An 18,618-nucleotide genomic window follows, 5' to 3' on the forward strand; every position below is an offset into this window, starting at 1 on the left:
ACACAGGGGCGCTCGGGGGAACACAGGGGAGCTCAGGGGAACACAGGGTACCTTGGTGGAACGCAGAGGAGCTCAGGGAAACGCAGGGGAGCTTGGGGGAATACAGGGGAGCTTGGAGGAATGCAGAGGAACGTAGGGGAGCTTGGTATGGAATGCAGGGGAATGTAGGTGAGCTTGGGGGAACGCAGAGGAACGTTGGGTAGCTCGGGGGAACGTAAGGAAGCTTGGGGGAACGCAGGGGAGCTTGGGGGAATGCAGAGGAATGTAGGGGAGCTTGGGGGAATGCAGGGGAATGTAGGGGAGCTTGGAGGAACGCAGGGAATGTAGGGGAGCTTGGGAGAACACAGTGGCGCTTGTGGGAACGCAGGGGAGCTCGGGAGAATGCAGGGGTGCCCGGGAGAACACAGGGGTAACACAGGAGGGCTAAGGGAATGCAGGGAGACTGGGGAAACGCAGGGGAAACATCGGCGAAGGGGAATATAGGGGAGCTCGGGGCAACACAGGGGAACGTAGGGGAGCTCGGGGGAAGGTAGGGGAGCTTGGGGGAATGCAGGGGAATGTACCGGAGCTTGGGGGAACATAGGGAGACTCGGGGGCGCAGGGGAATGTAGGGGAGCTCGGGGGGACGCAGGGGAATGTAGGGGAGCCCAGGAGAACACAGGAGAAACACAGGGGGGCTGGGGGAACACAGGGGAATATAGAGGAGCTCGAGGGAATGCAGGGGAACGTAGGGGAGCCTGGGGCAACACAGGGGAGCTCAGGGGAATGCAGGGGAGCTTGGGGGAATGCAGGGATGCTTGGGGGAATGCAGAGGTGCTCGAGGGAATGCAGGGGAGCTCGAGGAACACAGGAGAGCTCTGGGGAGCTTGGGGCAACACAGGGAAGCTTTGTGGAACACAGGAGAGCTCAGGGGAACGCAGGGGAGCTCAAGAGAATGCAGGGGAGCTTGGGGGAACACAGGGGCGCTCGGGGGAACACAGGGGAGCTCAGAGGAACACAGGGAAGCTTGGGAGAACACAGGGGAGCTCGGAGGAACACAGGAGAACGTAGGGGAGCTTGGTATGGAACGCAGGAGAATGTAGGTGAGCTCGGGGGAATGCAGAGGAACATAGGGGAGCTTGGGGGAACATAAGGGAGCTTGGGGGAATTCAGGGGAATGTAGGGGAGTTTGGGGGAACGCAGAGGAACGTAGGGGAGCTTGGGGGAACGCAGGGGAATGTAGGGGAGCTCGGAGGAACGCAGGGGAATGTAGGTGAGCTTGGGGGAACACAGTGGCACTTTTGGGAATGCAGGGGAACTCGGAGATACGCAGGAGATTGTAGGGGAGCTTGGCGGAACGTAGGGGAGCTCGGGGAAACGCAGGGGAGCCCGGGAGAACACAGGGGAAACACAGGGGGCTGAGGGAATGCAGGTGGGCTGGGGGAACGCAGGGGAGCTTGGGGGAACGCAGGGGAACATAGGGAAGCTTGGGGGAAAGCAGGGGAATATAGGGGAGCTCGGGGCAACGCAGGGGAATATAGGGGAGCTCAGGGCAACGCAGGGGAATATAGGGGAGCTCGGGGGAACACAGGGGAACGTAGGGGAGCTTGGGGGAATGCAGGGGAATGTATTGGAGCTTGGGGGAACATAGGGGAGCTCGGGGGGGCGCAGGGGAATGTAGGGGAATTCAGGGAACGCAGGGGAATGTAGGGGAGCCCAGGAGAACACAAGGGAAACACAGGAGGGCTGGGGGAAAGCAAGGGGGCTGGCGGAACCCAGGGGAATATAGAGGAGTTTGAGTGAACGCAGGGGAACGTAGGGGAGCTTGGGGGAATGCAGTAGAGCTCAGGGGAATGTAGGGGAGCCAGGGAGAACACAGGGGAAACACAGGGGGCTGAGGGAATGCAGGTGGGCTGGGGGAACGCAGGGGAGCTTGGGGGAATGCAGGGGAACATAGAGGGCTTGGGGGAAGGCAGTGGAATATAAGGGAGCTCGGGGCAACACAGGGGAATATAGGGGAGCTCAGGGCAACGCAGGGGAATATAGGGGAGCTCGGGGGAACACAGGGGAACATAGGGGAGGTTGGGGGAATGCAGGGGAATGTATTGGAGCTTGGGGGAACATAGGGGAGCTCGGGGTGGCGCAGGGGAATGTAGGGGAATTCAGGGAACGCAGGGGAATGTAGGGGAGCCCAGGAGAACACAAGGGAAACACAGGAGGGCTGGGGGAAAGCAAGGGGGCTGGCGGAACCCAGGGGAATATAGAGGAGTTTGAGGGAACGCAGGGGAACATAGGGGAGCTTGGGGGAATGCAGTAGAGCTCAGGGGAATGTAGGGGAGCCCGGGAGAACACAGGGGAAACACAGGGGGCTGAGGGAATGCAGGTGGGCTGGGGGAACGCAGGGGAGCTTGGGGGAACGCAGGGGAACATAGGGAAGCTTGGGGGAAGGCAGGGGAATATAGGGGAGCTCGGGGCAACGCAGGGGAATATAGGGGAGCTCAGGGCAACGCAGGGGAATATAGGGGAGCTCGGGGGAACACAGGGGAACGTAGGGGAGCTTGGGGGAATGCAGGGGAATGTATTGGAGCTTGGGGGAACATAGGGGAGCTCGGGGTGGCGCAGGGGAATGTAGGGGAGTTCAGGGAACGCAGGGGAATGTAGGGTTGCCCAGGAGAACACAAGGGAAACACAGGAGGGCTGGGGGAAAGCAGGGGGGCTGGCGGAACCCAGGGGAATATAGAGGAGCTTGAGGGAATGCAGGGGAATGCAGGGGAGCTCGGGGGAACACAGAGGAATGTAAGGGAGCTTGGGGGAATGCAGGAGAGCTCAGGGGAATGTAGGGGAGCTCGGGGGAAATGCAGGGCAGCTTAGGGGAACGCAGGGGAGCTTGGGGGAAAGTAGGGGAGCTTGGAATGCAGGTGAGCTCGGAGGAAACATAGGGGAGCTCGGGGGAATGCAGGGGAGCTCGGGGGAATGTAGGGGAGCTCGGAGGAATGTAGGGGAGTTCAGGAAGAATGCAGGGGAGCCCGGGGAACACAATAGATCCATCTATTGTTGTAGGGGACAACTATTGTTGATGGTGTGGATCTATTGTTGCTGGAAGGGATCTACTGTTAAAGGAGGGTTCTACCTATGCTGGCCGCTGAAGGGTCTTTTGATGCTGGCTGCTGGGAGAGCTATTGTTATTTTCTATTGAGGTATTTCAGGAAAATACCGCATTATAGCCACTAGATGGAGCTGACAACAATGCAGCTTCCTAATAGTGACCACAATGGACTGTGCCAGTGCCAAGTATGTCACCATAACGATGCAGGAGCCCAATTGTGAGACCGTGGTCACCCTATAACAGATATAATATAACAGATATATATAATATAACAGATATAATGAAATCTTCAGATCTGAAAATATTAAAAACAGCTTTTGGAATGACCGAATGTGTGACGGCTCATATGATATTCTAGTGATTCGGTTCAAATCTACTTTAAAGAGACCCTGTCACCAACGTAGACATATTGCCGGTAAAAGCACAGAAAGATTCCGTATTTTATATGCGATTTGTCTTTTTGCGTTTTCTAGAAAATGTGATTACTTAGCACAATCCCCCCGCTCTTTGAATGTCATAGCCCTTCCTCTTCTATTCGTCTATGTCCCGCCCCACTTCTATGTCATTTTTCTGTGTTGTATTGATCTGCATTAGGTTGTATTGTAGTATGCTGATATCTAGTGGCGCTTTTGGACCACTACAGCTTGTTTACTAATGTGAGTTTGGTATCTTCCTCTGCCCTCCCCTCCTGTTTAGTGCTAGTTAGTTTAGTCCTAGCTAGACTCTACCTGTTTCTTCCATATGTCCTCTGGAGGCTTAACGCATTTCTAGGGCGAAGTTCTCTTCTTCAGGAGAAACATAACACCATTACACACATGTGGCTCCTGAATAATAATAATAATAATAAATAAAAACCCAAACAAAAAACTAAATAATATTTTTTTTTTATTATTGTTTTATTTATTTTGTGTTAGGGTGTTTAGTTATTTATTACTATTTTATTATTATTATATATTTTTTTAAAGAGTTAGGGGTTATTTATTTATTTATTATTATATAGTATTCATTTAATGTATTTATTTAGGATTATTTTTATTTATTTTACATGTATTTATTCATGTATTATTATTATTATTAGTAGTAGTAGTAGTAACACCCTAACACAAAATAAATAAAAGAATAATCATAAAAAATTATGATTATTTATTTAATTTTTTTTGTTAGGGTAAGGGGTTAGGGTGAGGTTAGAGTTAGAATTTGGGGTTGGAGTTATTTATTTATTTTTTTGTTAGTGTTAGGGTGTTACTACTACTACTACTAATAATAATAATAATTATAATAATAATAATAATAAAAAGTAAAATAAATACCCAAAAAATAAAAAATAATCATAAATAAATACAATAAATGAATACTATGTAATGATAAATACATAATTAACCCCTAACCTTAACCCCTAAATCCCGAATCCTAACCCTAACAATTTAACCCTAACAAAAAATAAATAAATAATCCTAACCCTAACAAAAAAAGTAAAAATAAATAATAAATATTCCTAGTCCCTAATCCTAACTTAACCCTAACCCCTTACCCTAACCAACAAATAAATAATAATAATAATTAAAAAAAAAAAGAAAAAAAAGCTGATGGAAAAGCTAAAAAAAACCTATCAACAAATGATTCATCAGATGATAGTTTTCTCTATTGGCTAATAAAAAATACGGCAAAGCTTAAAAAAACTGTATAGAAACACGTGAAAAAAAAAAATATATATATATATATAGACACTACGCTCAGGTATGAATGCAGCCTAAGGCAGGGCTTAGGTAAACTATTGTCTTCTTACACTTTAAAAAAATGGAAAAAACAAACATTCTCTGTGATGGAATTATCTGAAGCAAAATTGTTTTGGATGCAACTTCTGCGTCTTATTGAAGAGTTAAGCTGCCTGTGGATGGTGCCCAGTCAGCAAGTGACCGTACTGTCCTGGACAGGCTGGGTCTAAGGAGGAATGTCAATGCATAACGCGGCATTTGAAACATAACATTGTGGTTAATGTGTGTGCTGACCCAGCTCCTCCGCCTCTCACTTCCCTACATAAACTGGGGGGGGGGCACTATAGAGAGTCAATTGAGTGAGTTTAACAGGACTGCTGATATCACATCCAAGATGGCGGCACCAGTGGCAGTCTCAGGGCTTTAGGATGTCTACAGAAGATAACATGAATAGAATACATGAAATGCAGATATAATCTTATGGGAAGATAGTCACTGAAATGAACAGTCCGGGTGTGACGGACTCCGGACTCTCACTGACTATGGGCGGGAGGCTAGCCTGCAGTCCCCTCCAGAAGCCTCTGTCCCGGGTGAGTCCATCACATCCTCCTAAATCCAGCATTAAAAGAGTAACTCCACTTTTACTGAGAATAACCCCTCCCCCCCCGCTTCTGGGTGATCTCTGGACATTGCAGGGAATGTAACAAACTTTGTAGCAGATCCCGACCTTTTGTTATTGTGAAGAAATATCTGTTTGTTTCTCTGTGTCCATGTGTGGAGTGAAGAGGACTGGGAGTGACTTTATCATTATCAATCAGCTGTGCACTTGCAGGTCTCTAATGAGGAAAGCGGCAGGGTCTGCATCCCTTTAGATGTTATTTCCTATTGGACGTATCTCACTAAAAATGACATTTTTGTTGCAGGGGATGCCAAAAATCTGAGTGCAGATTTCTGGGGAAATCATGATTTACCTAACGAATGGGAACATTTACATAATTTATGTAAAGAATGGGAAAACTATAGATTATTTAACTAAAGAATTGAAAAATGGAAATAATTCAAGTAAAAAATGGTTTGTTTCTCTGTGTCCATGTTCAGTGTGAATGTGAATGGGACTGACTTTATCAGTATCAATCCACTGGTGCACCTGCAGGGCTCTAATGAGGAAAGTGACAGGGTATGCATCCCTTAAGCCCGGGTTCACACTGCTGCGGGTTAAAAATCGTGCAAATTCAGCTGAAATCGCATCATTTCAAACTGGCAATGCAGCCCGACTTCGGGGGGGGGGGGGGGGGGATGGGGGGGCGATGAGACAGACATCTGTGTGGGTTCCTGCACAGAAATCGCACCCCCAAAGTTGCCAAAAGTAGTACAGGAACTGCTTTTGGGAACCGATCTGGACGGTGCCATTGCCGGCAATAGCCGCCGATTTGGCATGTCAACATGTCATATTGCATTTTACAGAATTTACAGCGGCTGCAGATTGAAAAGGAAAGAGAATTTGTAATAACATCCAATTACAATAGGACTTTTGTAGCAATTATATACGCTAGATTATTATTGTTTTTTTAATTGCTATTTTTGTTCCCCCATGAAAGTGGAGTAACCCTTTTAAATGGGGCAAATAGCATTTTCAGAAGAATGTCAGAAAAGACCCCCCCCCCCCACATTTCTCTTATGAAGAGTGTCACTAAGCTCCTCCCACTCTCTATGGGGAAGTAGGAAAGGGAACCGGTTATAATAAAATGGGGAAACGGGGAAGTAATGTGGTGCGTCGATCGCTCCATACAGATGAAGACCTTCCCGCTTTCATAATACAAAATGTGTTTCTTGTTTTGTGGTCAAACTTATTATTTGCCTTATTTACTGCAAATGGCAAAAAGTGTTAGAAAGTATATCTACATCGCCCATTCTCAGCCAGGGTTCTAGGGAAGTCTGGGGTTCCTCCAGAGGTTGTTTAGGGTTCACCAGGTTATGGTTAAAGCGGATTTCCATGCAAAAGTGAAACTTCTGCTTATCCGTCTCCCCCCCCCCCTCCGGTGCAAAATTTGGCACCTTTCAGGGGGGAGCGGGGAATGGGTACCTGTTTTTAACAGGTATCGTTCCCCCACTTCCGGAGATGGCGCCATCCCTCGGAAATTCCATATAGAAAGTGCAGCGCGATTTGCACATGAAGGCCAAGGAACACACCAGACAGGTCAGGGATAAAGTTGTGGAGAAGTATAAAGCAGGGTTAGGTTATAAAAAAAATCTCCCAAGCTTTGAACATCTCACGGAGCTCTGTTCAATCCATCATCGGAAAATGGAAAGAGTATGGCACAACTGCAAACCTACCAAGACATGGCCGTCCACCTAAACTGACCGGCCGGGCAAGGAGAGCATTCATCAGAGAAGAGCCAAGAGGTCCATGGTAACTCTGGAGGAGCTGCAGAGATCCACAGCTCAGGTGGGAGAATCTGTCCACAGGACAACTATTAGTCGTGTTCTCCACAAATCTGCCCTTTATGGAAGAGTGACAAGAAGAAAGACATTGGTGAAAGAAAGTCATAAGAAGTCCTGTTTGTAGTTTGTGAGAAGCCATGTGGAGGACACAGCAAACATGTGGAAGAAGGTGATCTGGTCAGAGGAGACCAAAATTCAACTTTATGGCCTAAAAGCAAAACGCTATGTGTGGGGAAAACTAACACTGCACATCACCCTGAACACACCATCCCCACCGTGAAACATGGTGGTGGCAGCATCATGTGGTGGGGATGGTTTTCTTCAGCAGGGACAGGGAAGCTGGTCAGAGTTGGTGGGAAGATGGATGGAGACAAATACAGGACAATCTTAGAAGAAACCCTGTTAGAGTCTGCAAAAGACTTGAGACTGGGGCGGAGGTTCACCTTCCAGCAGGACAACGACCCGAAACATCCAGCCAGAGCTACAATGGAATGGTTTAGATCAAAGCATATTCATGTGTTAGAATGGCCCAGTCACAGTCCAGACCTAAATCACATTGAGAATCTGTGGCAAGACTTGAAAATTGCTGTTCACAGACGCTCTCCATCCAATCTGACAGAGCTTGAGATACTTTACAAAGAAGAATGGGCAGAAATGTCCCTCTCTAGATGTGCAAAGCTGGTAGAGACATCACCAAAAAGACTTGTAGAGAAAGGGGGTTCTACAAAGTATTGACTCCGGGAGGCGCCATACAAATGTCCCCCCCCACACACTTTTCACATATTTATTTGTATCATTTATCATTTTCCTTCCACTTCACAATTATGTGACACTTTGTGTTGGTCTATCACATAAAATCCCAATAAAATACATTTACGTTTTTGGTTGTAACATGACAAAAAATGGGAAATTTCAAGGGGTATGAATACTTTTTCAAGGCGCTGTATATGTACTAGAACCTCTGAACATTTCTCCATAACAAAGCCAACTGGGTGTAAATCAGAGCGTTCCCAAAACACACCGGATGGGCTTTTGGGTGTTGGGTTTTCCTCGGCATTGAATGTCATTAAAGCGATATAATGGTGCCGTGCGGACAGAAAAGTCACGGGACGTGGACAGATGTGAGGTGTGGCCGGGAAACACTCCTCGGTGTTTAATTCATAAGATTCATTCAGTAATCTGTACGAGTGTGTAACATGAGTGACACACACAGAACCTGAGACTGGGTGAGATCACAGGGACACCCGACACTCCGAGGGACGTTTGGGAAGGGGGGGGGGGTGCACTATAAAGGCAGAGGGGGGACGGGAGGACATAGGACGAATACGGAGTAGAGGAACGGACAGTTGGCTGCAATATCCCGATTCTGAGAAATGGCGACTTTCCTTCCTGTGAGTAAAACACTTTATTTTGTAGTCTATGCCAGTATGGTATCCGTCTTCCACCTGTGGAGGAGCCATAGGGCCAGGCATGGGTGGCATGGCGTGGCCCGAAGTTGTAGAAGAAAAGTGCAGTAAGCCTGGTCATAGAAGGGACTATTCATTTCCAAAAACAGCAAAGATTCAACCAACTTCGGTTGATTTTCGGTGCAAAAACAATCAGAGATAATGGACAAACTGGTTTTCCATCAGAAAAAAAAATGTAAACAACAAATGATTTTAAGGAAGGTCCTTCAAATAACAGTTTTTGTTTTTTCATGTTTTTTTTTTTTCATCATCAATCCCAAAAAAATTTCTCTGGATTAGAAAAAAAAAAAAAATTGTGTATATATGTATTTGTTTTTGCCCATTCTTCTTTGCAAAATATCTCAAGCTCTGTCAGATTGGATGGAGAGCGTCTGTGAACAGCAATTTTCAAGTCTTGCCACAGATTCTCAATGTGATTTAGGTCTGGACTGTGACTGGGCCATTCTAACACATGAATATGCTTTGATCTAAACCATTCCATTGTAGCTCTGGCTGGATGTTTCGGGTCGTTGTCCTGCTGGAAGGTGAACCTCCGCCCCAGTCTCAAGTCTTTTGCAGACTCTAACAGGTTTTCTTCTAAGATTGTCCTGTATTTGTCTCCATCCATCTTCCCATCAACTCTGACCAGCTTCCCTGTCCCTGCTGAAGAAAAGCATCCCCACCACATGATGCTGCCACCACCATGTTTCACGGTGGGGATGGTGTGTTCAGGGTGATGTGCAGTGTTAGTTTTCCCCACACATAGCGTTTTACTTTTAGGCCAAAAAGTTGAATTTTGGTCTCCTCTGACCAGATCACCTTCTTCCACATGTTTGCTGTGTCCTCCACATGGCTTCTCACAAACTACAAAAAGGACTTCTTATGACTTTCTTTCACCAATGTCTTTCTTCTTGTCACTCTTCCATAAAGGGCAGATTTGTGGAGAACACGACTAATAGTTGTCCTGTGGACAGATTCTCCCACCTGAGCTGTGGATCTCTGCAGCTCCTCCAGAGTTACCATGGACCTCTTGGCTCTTCTCTGATGAATGCTCTCCTTGCCCGGCCGGTCAGTTTAGGTAGACGGCCATGTCTTGGTAGGTTTGCAGTTGTGCCATACTCTTTCCATTTTCCGATGATGGATTGAACAGAGCTCCGTGAGATGTTCAAAGCTTGGGAGATTTTTTTTATAACCTAACCCTGCTTTATACTTCTCCACAACTTTATCCCTGACCTGTCTGGTGTGTTCCTTGGCCTTCATGATGCTGTTTGTTCACTAAGGCTCTCTAACAAACCTCTGAGGGCTTCACAGAACAGCTGTATTTATACAGAGATTAAATGACACACAGGTGGACTCTATTTACTAATTAGGTGACTTCTGAAGGCAATTGGTTCCACTAGATTTTAGTTAGGGGTATCAGAGTAAAGGGGGCTGAATGCAAATGCTCCCCCCCACACTTTTCACATATTTATTTGTATCATTTTTCTTCCACTTCACAATTATGTGACACTTTGTGTTAGTCTATCACATAAAATCCCAATAAAATACATTTATGTTTTTGGTTGTAACATGACAAAATGTGGGAAATTTCAAGGGGTATGAATACTTTTTCAAGGCACTGTACGAAGAGATCAGTCTCCATCCATCTCCTCTCTCCACAGTAACTCTTGGTCTAAATGGGATTTATATACAATATGTTGTAGGGTAGGAGGGATAAACGTATTATGGGTTTTCTGCAACAGAGGATATGCGAGCCTAAGAGATCAGAAGTCTTGGTAGGTTTTTGGCACAGTCGGACCTTTGGATTCATTTATTACATATAAAAATAATTAAACCTTTCTTGTCTTTTTTTTTTCCCCAGTATGCCTCCTGCAATGGCAATAAGCCGGCAATGCAGCTCACGGGGACGAATAGAAGGAGCTTCTCTTTATTTCTGGGCAAGCCTCCATGTTTACGTCACAGGCGCCGAGCGCAGCCGACTCCTGGGCTGACCCTGCTGCAGCTCACCCAGCTTATCCGAAACCTTCAGCAGCTTCCTTACCCGAGCCCGGTGGAGGAACCTCAAGTGGGAAGTCCAAGGTAAGGTGTCGTGCTACATTGGATTCTGGGCGTGGGGGGTGATATTTGCATAACTCCAAGCTTTCTGACCATAAAAAACTGACAACTAAATATAAAAATTTTGCCATTAGGACATGTGTGTTGTAAATAAAAAAAAAAGGGACAGGAAAATTTGGTTCCCAAACTGGGACATTTAGGCGATACACTATTTTGGAAAAAGTATTGGGACACCTGCCTGTACACGCACATGAACTTTAATGGCATCCCAGTCTTAGTCCGTATTAACTCACCCTCTCCCACCCTTTTATTCTTTGCAGCTGTAACAACCTTTACTCTTTTATGAAGGTTTTCTCCAAGATTTTGGAGTATGTCTTTGGGAATTTGTGCTCATTTAGCCAAGAGAACATTTGAGAGGTCAGGTACTGAGGTTGGAGAAGAAGACCTGGTCACATTTGGTGTTCCAATTCATCTCAAAGGTGTTCAGTAGGGTTGAGGTCAAGGCTCTGTGAAGGTAACTCGAGTTCCTCCACACCAGTCTCATCAAACCATGTCTTTATGGAGATGTTGGTTGAGAAGACTAGGCTTGATCCATTTCATCCCAAAGGTGTATAATAGGCTTGAGGTCAGGGCTCTGTGCAGGAGACTCGATTTCCTCCACACCAAATGTATGAAACCATGTGTTGATGGAGCTGGCTTTGTAAACAGGGGCACAGTCATGGTGGAACCAAAAAGGGTCTTTACCAAATCTTTCCCACAAAGCTTGAAGTGCACAATTGTCTAAAACGTCTTTGCATGTTGTAGCATTAACGGTACCCTTCACTAGAAACTAACAAACTCAACAAGTCCCGAGAGGTGTCCACATATTTCGATAGTCAGGTGTCAATTAACCTTTACCAATACAACATAAACTATATTGCCAAAAGTATTGGGACACTCGCCTTTACACGCACAGGAACTTTAATGGCATCCCAGTCTTAGTCCGTAGGGTTTAATATTGAGTTGGCCCACCCTTTGCAGCTATAACAGCTTCAACTCTTCTGGGAAGGCTGTCCACAAGGTTTAGGAGTGTGTCTATGGGAATGTTTGACCATTCTTCCAGAAGAGCATTTGTGAGGTCAGGCACTGAGGTTGGATGAGAAGGCCTGGCTCACAGTCTCCGCTCTAAATCACCCCGAAGGTGTTCTATGGGGTTGAGGTCAGGACAAGTTCCTCCACCCCAAACTCACTCATCCATGTCTTTATGGACCTTGCTTCGTGCACTTGTGGGCCATCATGTTGGAACAGGAAAGGGCCACCCCCAAACTGTTCCCACTAAGGTGGAAGCATGAAACGTTTTGGTATGCTGACGCCTTAAGAGTTCCCTTCACTGGAACTAAGGGGCCAAGCCCAACCCCTGAAAAACAACCCCCACACCATAATCCCCCCTCCACCAAATGCTTTGGAGGGGTGACCCAATACTTTTGGCAATAAAGTGTGGATGAGCAAGTCTGGGGTGGAGAAACTTGACTGGCCTGCACAGAGTCCTGATCTTAACCCCGACAGAACACCTTTGGGATAAATAAGAGCGCAGACTGTGAGCCAGGCCTTATCGCCCAACATCAGTGCCTGACCTCACAAATGCGCTTTGGGAAGAATGGACAAACATTCCCATAGATACACTCCTAAACCTTGTGGACGGCCTTCCCAGAAGAGTTGAAGCTGTTATAGCTGCAACTCTATGGACTAAGACTGGGATGCCATTAAAGTTCCTGTGCGTGTAAAAGCGGGTGTCCCAATACTTTTGCAAATATAGTGTATGTTGTATTGGTAAATGTTAGTTGACACCTGACTATCGAAATATGTGGACACCTCTCGGGACTTGTTGAGTTTGTTAGTTTCTAGTGAAGGGTACCGTTAATGCTACAACATGCAAAGACATTTTAGACAATTGTGCACTTCAAGCTTTGTGGGAAAGATTTGGTGAAGACCCTTTTCGGTTCCACCATGACTGTGCCCCTGTGTACAAAGCCAACTCCATCAACACATGGTTTCATATATTTGGTGTGGAGGAAATCGAGTCTCCTGCACAGAGCCCTGACCTCAAGCCTATTATACACCTTTGGGATGAAATGGATCAAGTCTAGTCTTCTCAACCAACATCTCCATAAAGACATGGTTTGATGAGACTGGTGTGGAGGAACTTGAGTTACCTTCACAGAGCCTTGACCTCAACCCTACTGAACACCTTTGAGATGAATTGGAACACCAAATGTGACCAGGTCTTCTTCTCCAACCTCCAGTACATGACCTCTCAAATGTTCTCTTGGCTAAATGGGCACAAATTCCCAAAGACACACTCCAAAATCTTGGAGAAAACCTTCATAAAAGAGTAGAGGTTGTTACAGCTGCAAAGAGCAAAGGGTATGAGATGGTGAGTTAACATTAATGCCCATGATTTTTGGATTGGGGTGTCTAACAAACGAACAAAGGTGTGATAGTCAGCTGTCTATACAGAGCATGTATTTGGAGTATTTACAACAGAGGTCTCCAAACTTTCCAAACAAAGGGCCAGTTTACTGTCTTTCAGACGTTACAGGGGCCGGACTGTGACCATTGGGAGTAGAAAATGGCCCAGTGTCTGTGGTAGTGAACAATGCTCTATTTTTGTTATTAGAGAAATAGTGTCCCATTGCCAGTGTCAGTGGGAGGAATAATGTTCCATCGTTGGTGTCAGTGGGAGGAATAGTGCCCCATCATTGGTGTCAGTGGGAGGAATAATGCCCCATCCTTGGTGTCAGTGGAAGGAATAGTGCCCCAATGTTGGTGCCAGTGGGAGGAATAGTGTCCCATCATTGGAGTCAGTGGGAGGAATAGTGTCCCATCATTGGAGTCAGTGAGAGGAATAGTGTCCCATCATTGGAGTCAGTGAGAGGAATAGTGTCCTATCATTGGTGTCAGTGGGAGGAACAGTGCCCCATCATTGGTGTCAGTGGGTGGAATAGTGCCCCATGCTTAGTGTTAGTGGAAGGAATAGTGCCCCAATGTTGGTGCCAGTGGGAGGAATAGTGTCCCATCATTGGAGTCAGTGGGAGGAATAGTGTCCCATCATTGGAGTCAGTAAGAGGAATAGTGTCCCATCATTGGAGTCAGTGAGAGGAATAGTGTCCCATCATTGGAGTCAGTGAGAGGAATAGTGTCCCATCATTGGAGTCAGTGGGAGGAATAATGTCCCATCATTGGAGTCAGTGAGAGGAATAGTGTCCCATCATTGAAGTCAGTGAGAGGAATAGTGTCCCATCATTGGAGTCAGTGAGAGGAATAGTGTCCCATCATTGGAGTCAGTGAGAGGAATAGTGTCCCATCATTGGAGTCAGTGAGAGGAATAGTGTCCCATCATTGGAGTCAGTGAGAGGAATAGTGTCCCATCATTGGAGTCAGTGAGAGGAATAGTGTCCCATCATTGGTGTCAGTGGGAGGAATAGTGTCTAATTTTTGGTGACAGTGGGAAGAATAGTGTCCCATCCTTGGAGTCAGTGAGAGGAATAGTGTCCCATCATTGGAGTCAGTGGGAGGAATGGCGTCCCATCATTGTAGTCAGTGAGAGGAATAGTGTCCCATCATTTTTGTCAGTGGGAGGAATAGTGCCTCTTCATGGATATCAAGAGAGGAATAGTGCCATGTTGTTGATGTCAGTGGAAGGAATAGTGTCCCATCATTGGTGTCAAGCCTGTACTTGCATTGGCTTAAAGAGACAATTTAGTTTGGTGCAATGCAAATGTGGGAGCAAAATTTTGGGCAAGATCACCGTGCTTTCAGGAGGTCCGGATAACAGCAGCTGTTGTGATCAGGTTTAAATTGCAATGGGCATGGATTACAAAGACTTCAATCAACGGATGCAACCTCTTCCTTCTTCAGCCTGGCTTAGCCAGTTACACACAGGCTGCCAACAAGCATGCTTTATGCAAAGCATTCCCATTAAATACCCCAGTATTCTTTGCAAACTGTCGTCAATGTGCCCTGTAGTAAATAAATATAAAATCAAAAGTTATTTATAAATAATTAAAAATAATGTACAGTTTATAAAGTTGTAAACCTTCAAAAGAAGCATCTCTCCATGTCAACTCTCGAGGAGACGGTGCGGACTGACTGTTTATCTAAACCTATGTCGGTTCTCTACAATCATTTCTGCTATGTTACACTTAGAGAATTGTCAGTTTTATGGAATAAATAGTTGGTGGACATACCAGATCTTGATGGGGATGACTGGTCGGATAACTGGGATTTTAACTTTTAGACAACTGGTCTCCCTCAGAGATCGCCTCTTCCTCATTAAAATAGTGCACCAAGCTTATTATACCCCACACAGGGTGCACAAAGTGGTCAGCAACACACTACCAGAATGATGGAGATGTTCTCATCCTAGGGACGATTATATTCACATCTTTTGGTCTTGCCCTGCTATTGCACACTACTGGGAGGAGGAGTTTCGGACAACACAAAGGGTTTCGGGTCGAGGTTTTTTCCCCTTTCATTCGAGTTTGCTTGTTGGGCCTGGTTGAGGAGCTAGCCCTTACGGTGGCGGAACGGACACTGTTAGGACTTCTGTTATTTTATGCTAGGAAGGCAATAACTTTGGCCTGGAAAAAACCCTCTTCCCCCTACAGTCTAAGCCTGGATGAACTTGGTCAACTCGGCCATACATCTCTATAAGTACACCTACTATAATGGAGGCTGTCCTAGAAAATTTTACAAAGTTTGGGGGCAAATGGATTAAGGATGACTCCACGGCACACGTCTGCTACCTCTCACTAAGAGCTGAAGTCCTTTTATTGTAGGGTTTGCCATCTTACTGTGGTGGAGGGGTGAGTTTGGCCGAAGTGGCCATTTCGGGACTATATTATCTGATTGTATTACATTTTAAAGTTTTAGGGTGAGCCATCTACACACAACTTTTTAGAGATTGGGGAACTCTAAACAAACAAAAAAAAATTTGATTTATATATTTATTTTTATTTTAACACTGTCGTTTTACATTTTTTTTCCTTTTGATCGCTTTTATTGTTATCACAGGGAATATAAATATCCCTTGTGACAGCAACAGGCAGTGACAGGTACTCTTTATGAAGAAGTCTGAGGTCTATAAGATCCCAGATCCCTCCTCTGTTCTTAAAAGCATTTGAACAGGGGTTTGATCGGCTAATTATCTGCAAATTGTGCCACATCCTAAATTCAAAATTTGAGACAGAGAAAATTCCCCTAGTGGACTTTTAAGGCACATATAAAGGAATATTTAGTCCACTAGGGGAATTTTCTCTGTCTCAAATTTTAAAAGCATTTGATCCCACCAACATCGATGTGATCAAATGGTTTCCATTTTTAAAAACCGGGCCGATTACATCCAGGGAAACCGGGAGTGATGTATGCTGATGTCCTCCCTGGGTTGGGGTTGTGATGTCCTCCCTGGGTTGGGGTTATGATGTCCTCCCTGGGTTGGGTTTATGATGTCCTCCCTGGTTAGGGGTTATGATGTCCTCCCTGGGTTGGAGTTATGATGTCCTCCCTGGTTAGGGGTTGGGATGTCCTCCCTGGGTTGGGGTTATGATGTCCTCTCCCTGGGTTGGGGTTATGATGTCCTCCCTGGGTTGGGGTTATGACGTCCTCCCTGGGTTGGGGTTATGACGTCCTCCCTGGGTTGGGGTTATGACGTCCTCCCTGGGTTAGGGTTACAGACCAGTAATCCCGTTTGCTTTAATTAATTGTATTACATTTTAAAGTTTTAGGGTAAGCCATCTACACACGACTTTAGAGTTGTTTTGTTTTACCGTTATTGTTGTCGACAACCGTACGGGGTTCCTGTTATGTTTGTGTTATTGAAATACCAATAAAAAGATTTATTAAAAAAAAAAAAAAACACCTTCAAAAGAAATAAAAGTTTAACCAAACTTATTATATTCACCCTTTAAGGTTTAACGCTATAAAAATGCATACTTCCTATAAGCTATGATAATGACATCATGTTTTCTTTGTTCCAGTGTGCCCACAGTGACAGACTCTGGTTCCTGCCACTCCAAATCCTTTAGAAGCCGCTGCTGGCTCTGCGTCCACGACCACCACAAGCACGCTACCTGAGATCCTCAGTGACTGCAGATACCATGATTTTGGTAGCCGGCCCCAACGATTCCTGTGCTAAAAACATTAGAAGGTTCATCCCACTTTATTCTGAGTATTAGACATTCCATTTCAGCCAAATTCAGGAGGCTTTTCAAAATGCTTCTGGGCAGGTTTGCATCCTCTGGTCACGTGATTATATCTAATGCAAACTCCCTTTGATTCGGTGCTGCAAAGAGCTCATGGAGCGGGGTAGTCCTGGAACTGGAAACACGATGCGGGTGTCCATTCATAAAAGGACTGGAACTTCCCATTTATTGGATTATTGAGTGGATTTCAGTATAAAAGATAGCGGATAATCACATGCTGTGGACAACAATATTATATGGCGCCCCCTGTTTCTATAGGAGACCTCAATCATCTCTAAGAAAGAAATACAGAGACTTATGGACATTCAAGGGTCCAGGAAAGTATTACCTACCAGCAGAGGACATCTTTCTTTCCCAGCATGCAATGCGGACTAGGGGGATTGAAGTGCCACCAGACATTTACAACATTTTGACAACATTTTTTAAATTTATTTTTAAACTACCAATATTTTTAAGCAAACCGGTTTGTATGTGTGATCTGTTTTCAGCAATCAATAAAAATGTTTTATATGTTTTTTTTTTTTTAAGAGTGATATCCTGTACTGTATAACCACTTGAAGACCAGGTCTATTTCTGACACTTTTTGTCTACATGTAACAATCAGTATTTTTTGCTAGAAAATAACTTAGAACCCCCAAATATTATTATATATTTTTGAAAAGAAGAGGCCCTAGAGAATAAATTGGTTGGTTTTGCTATTTTTTTATGTCACACAGTATGTGTGCAACAGTTTATTGAATTCATTTTTTTAATACACTGTTTTGAAATTTGGGTTGGGGTTAGGATGTCCTCCCTGGGTTGGGGGTTGTGATGTCCTCCCTGGGTTGGGGTTAGGATGCCTCCCTGGGTTGGGGTTAGGATGTCCTCCCTGGGTTGGGGTTAGGAAGTCCTCCCTGGGTTGGGGTTAGGATGCCTCCCTGGGTTGGGGTGAGGAAGTCCTCCCTGGGTTGGGGTGAGGAAGTCCTCCCTGGGTTGGGGTGAGGAAGTCCTCCCTGGGTTGTCGTTAGGAAGTCCTCCCTGGGTTGGGTTTAGGATGTCTTCCCTGGGTTGGGGTTACGATGTCCTCCCTGGGTTGGGGTTACGATGTCCTCCCTGGGTTGGGGTTACGATGTCCTCCCTGGGTTGGGGTTACGATGTTCTCCCTGGGTTGGGGTTGTGATGTCCTCCCTGGGTTGTGATGTCCGCCCTGGGTTGGGATGTCCACCCTGGGTTGGGGTTGCGATGTCCTCCCTGGGTTGGGGTTACGATGTCCTCCCTGGGTTGGGGTTACGATGTTCTCCCTGGGTTGGGGTTACGATGTTCTCCCTGGGTTGGGGTTGTGATGTCCTCCCTGGGTTGGGATGTCCACCCTGGGTTGGGGTTACGACGTCCTCCCTGGGTTGGGGTTACGACGTCCTCCCTGGGTTGGGGTTACAACGTTCTCCCTGGGTTGGGGTTACAACGTTCTCCCTGGGTTGGGGTTAGGATGTCCTCTCTGGGTTGGGGTTATGATGTCCTCCTCGGGTTGGGGTTACAGATCAGTAATCCCGTTTGCTGTAACTTTGTGTACCTGAAAAATGTCAATACATTTCTTATAGAACCAAAAAAACAAAACTAATCCCTTGCAACGGAGCTGTGCCTCGGTGGATGCCTTTACC

At 45.9% G+C, this 18,618-nt stretch overlaps 1 protein-coding gene across 3 annotated transcripts in view; it reads right to left on the reverse strand.

The window, feature by feature from the left end:
* WDR59 (WD repeat domain 59) overlaps positions 1–18,618 on the reverse strand; it is a 112,333-nt gene that overhangs the window by 10,741 nt on the left and 82,974 nt on the right. The window contains exon 27 of one of the 3 annotated variants that reach the window (XM_073605922.1): positions 14,596–14,741. The exons of 1 other annotated variant lie outside the window; for it this stretch is intronic. In XM_073605922.1, coding sequence (XP_073462023.1) covers positions 14,611–14,741 — 131 coding nt within the window. In that variant the 3' untranslated portion in view covers positions 14,596–14,610. Of the gene's footprint in view, positions 1–14,595; positions 14,742–17,484; positions 18,531–18,618 lie in introns of those variants that run through there. One more of the 3 variants, XM_073605925.1, reaches the window with a different exon arrangement.

This window comes from Aquarana catesbeiana, linkage group LG11 (assembly GCF_042186555.1).
Source record: "Aquarana catesbeiana isolate 2022-GZ linkage group LG11, ASM4218655v1, whole genome shotgun sequence".
In the NCBI taxonomy this organism is placed as follows: Eukaryota; Metazoa; Chordata; class Amphibia; order Anura; family Ranidae; genus Aquarana; species Aquarana catesbeiana.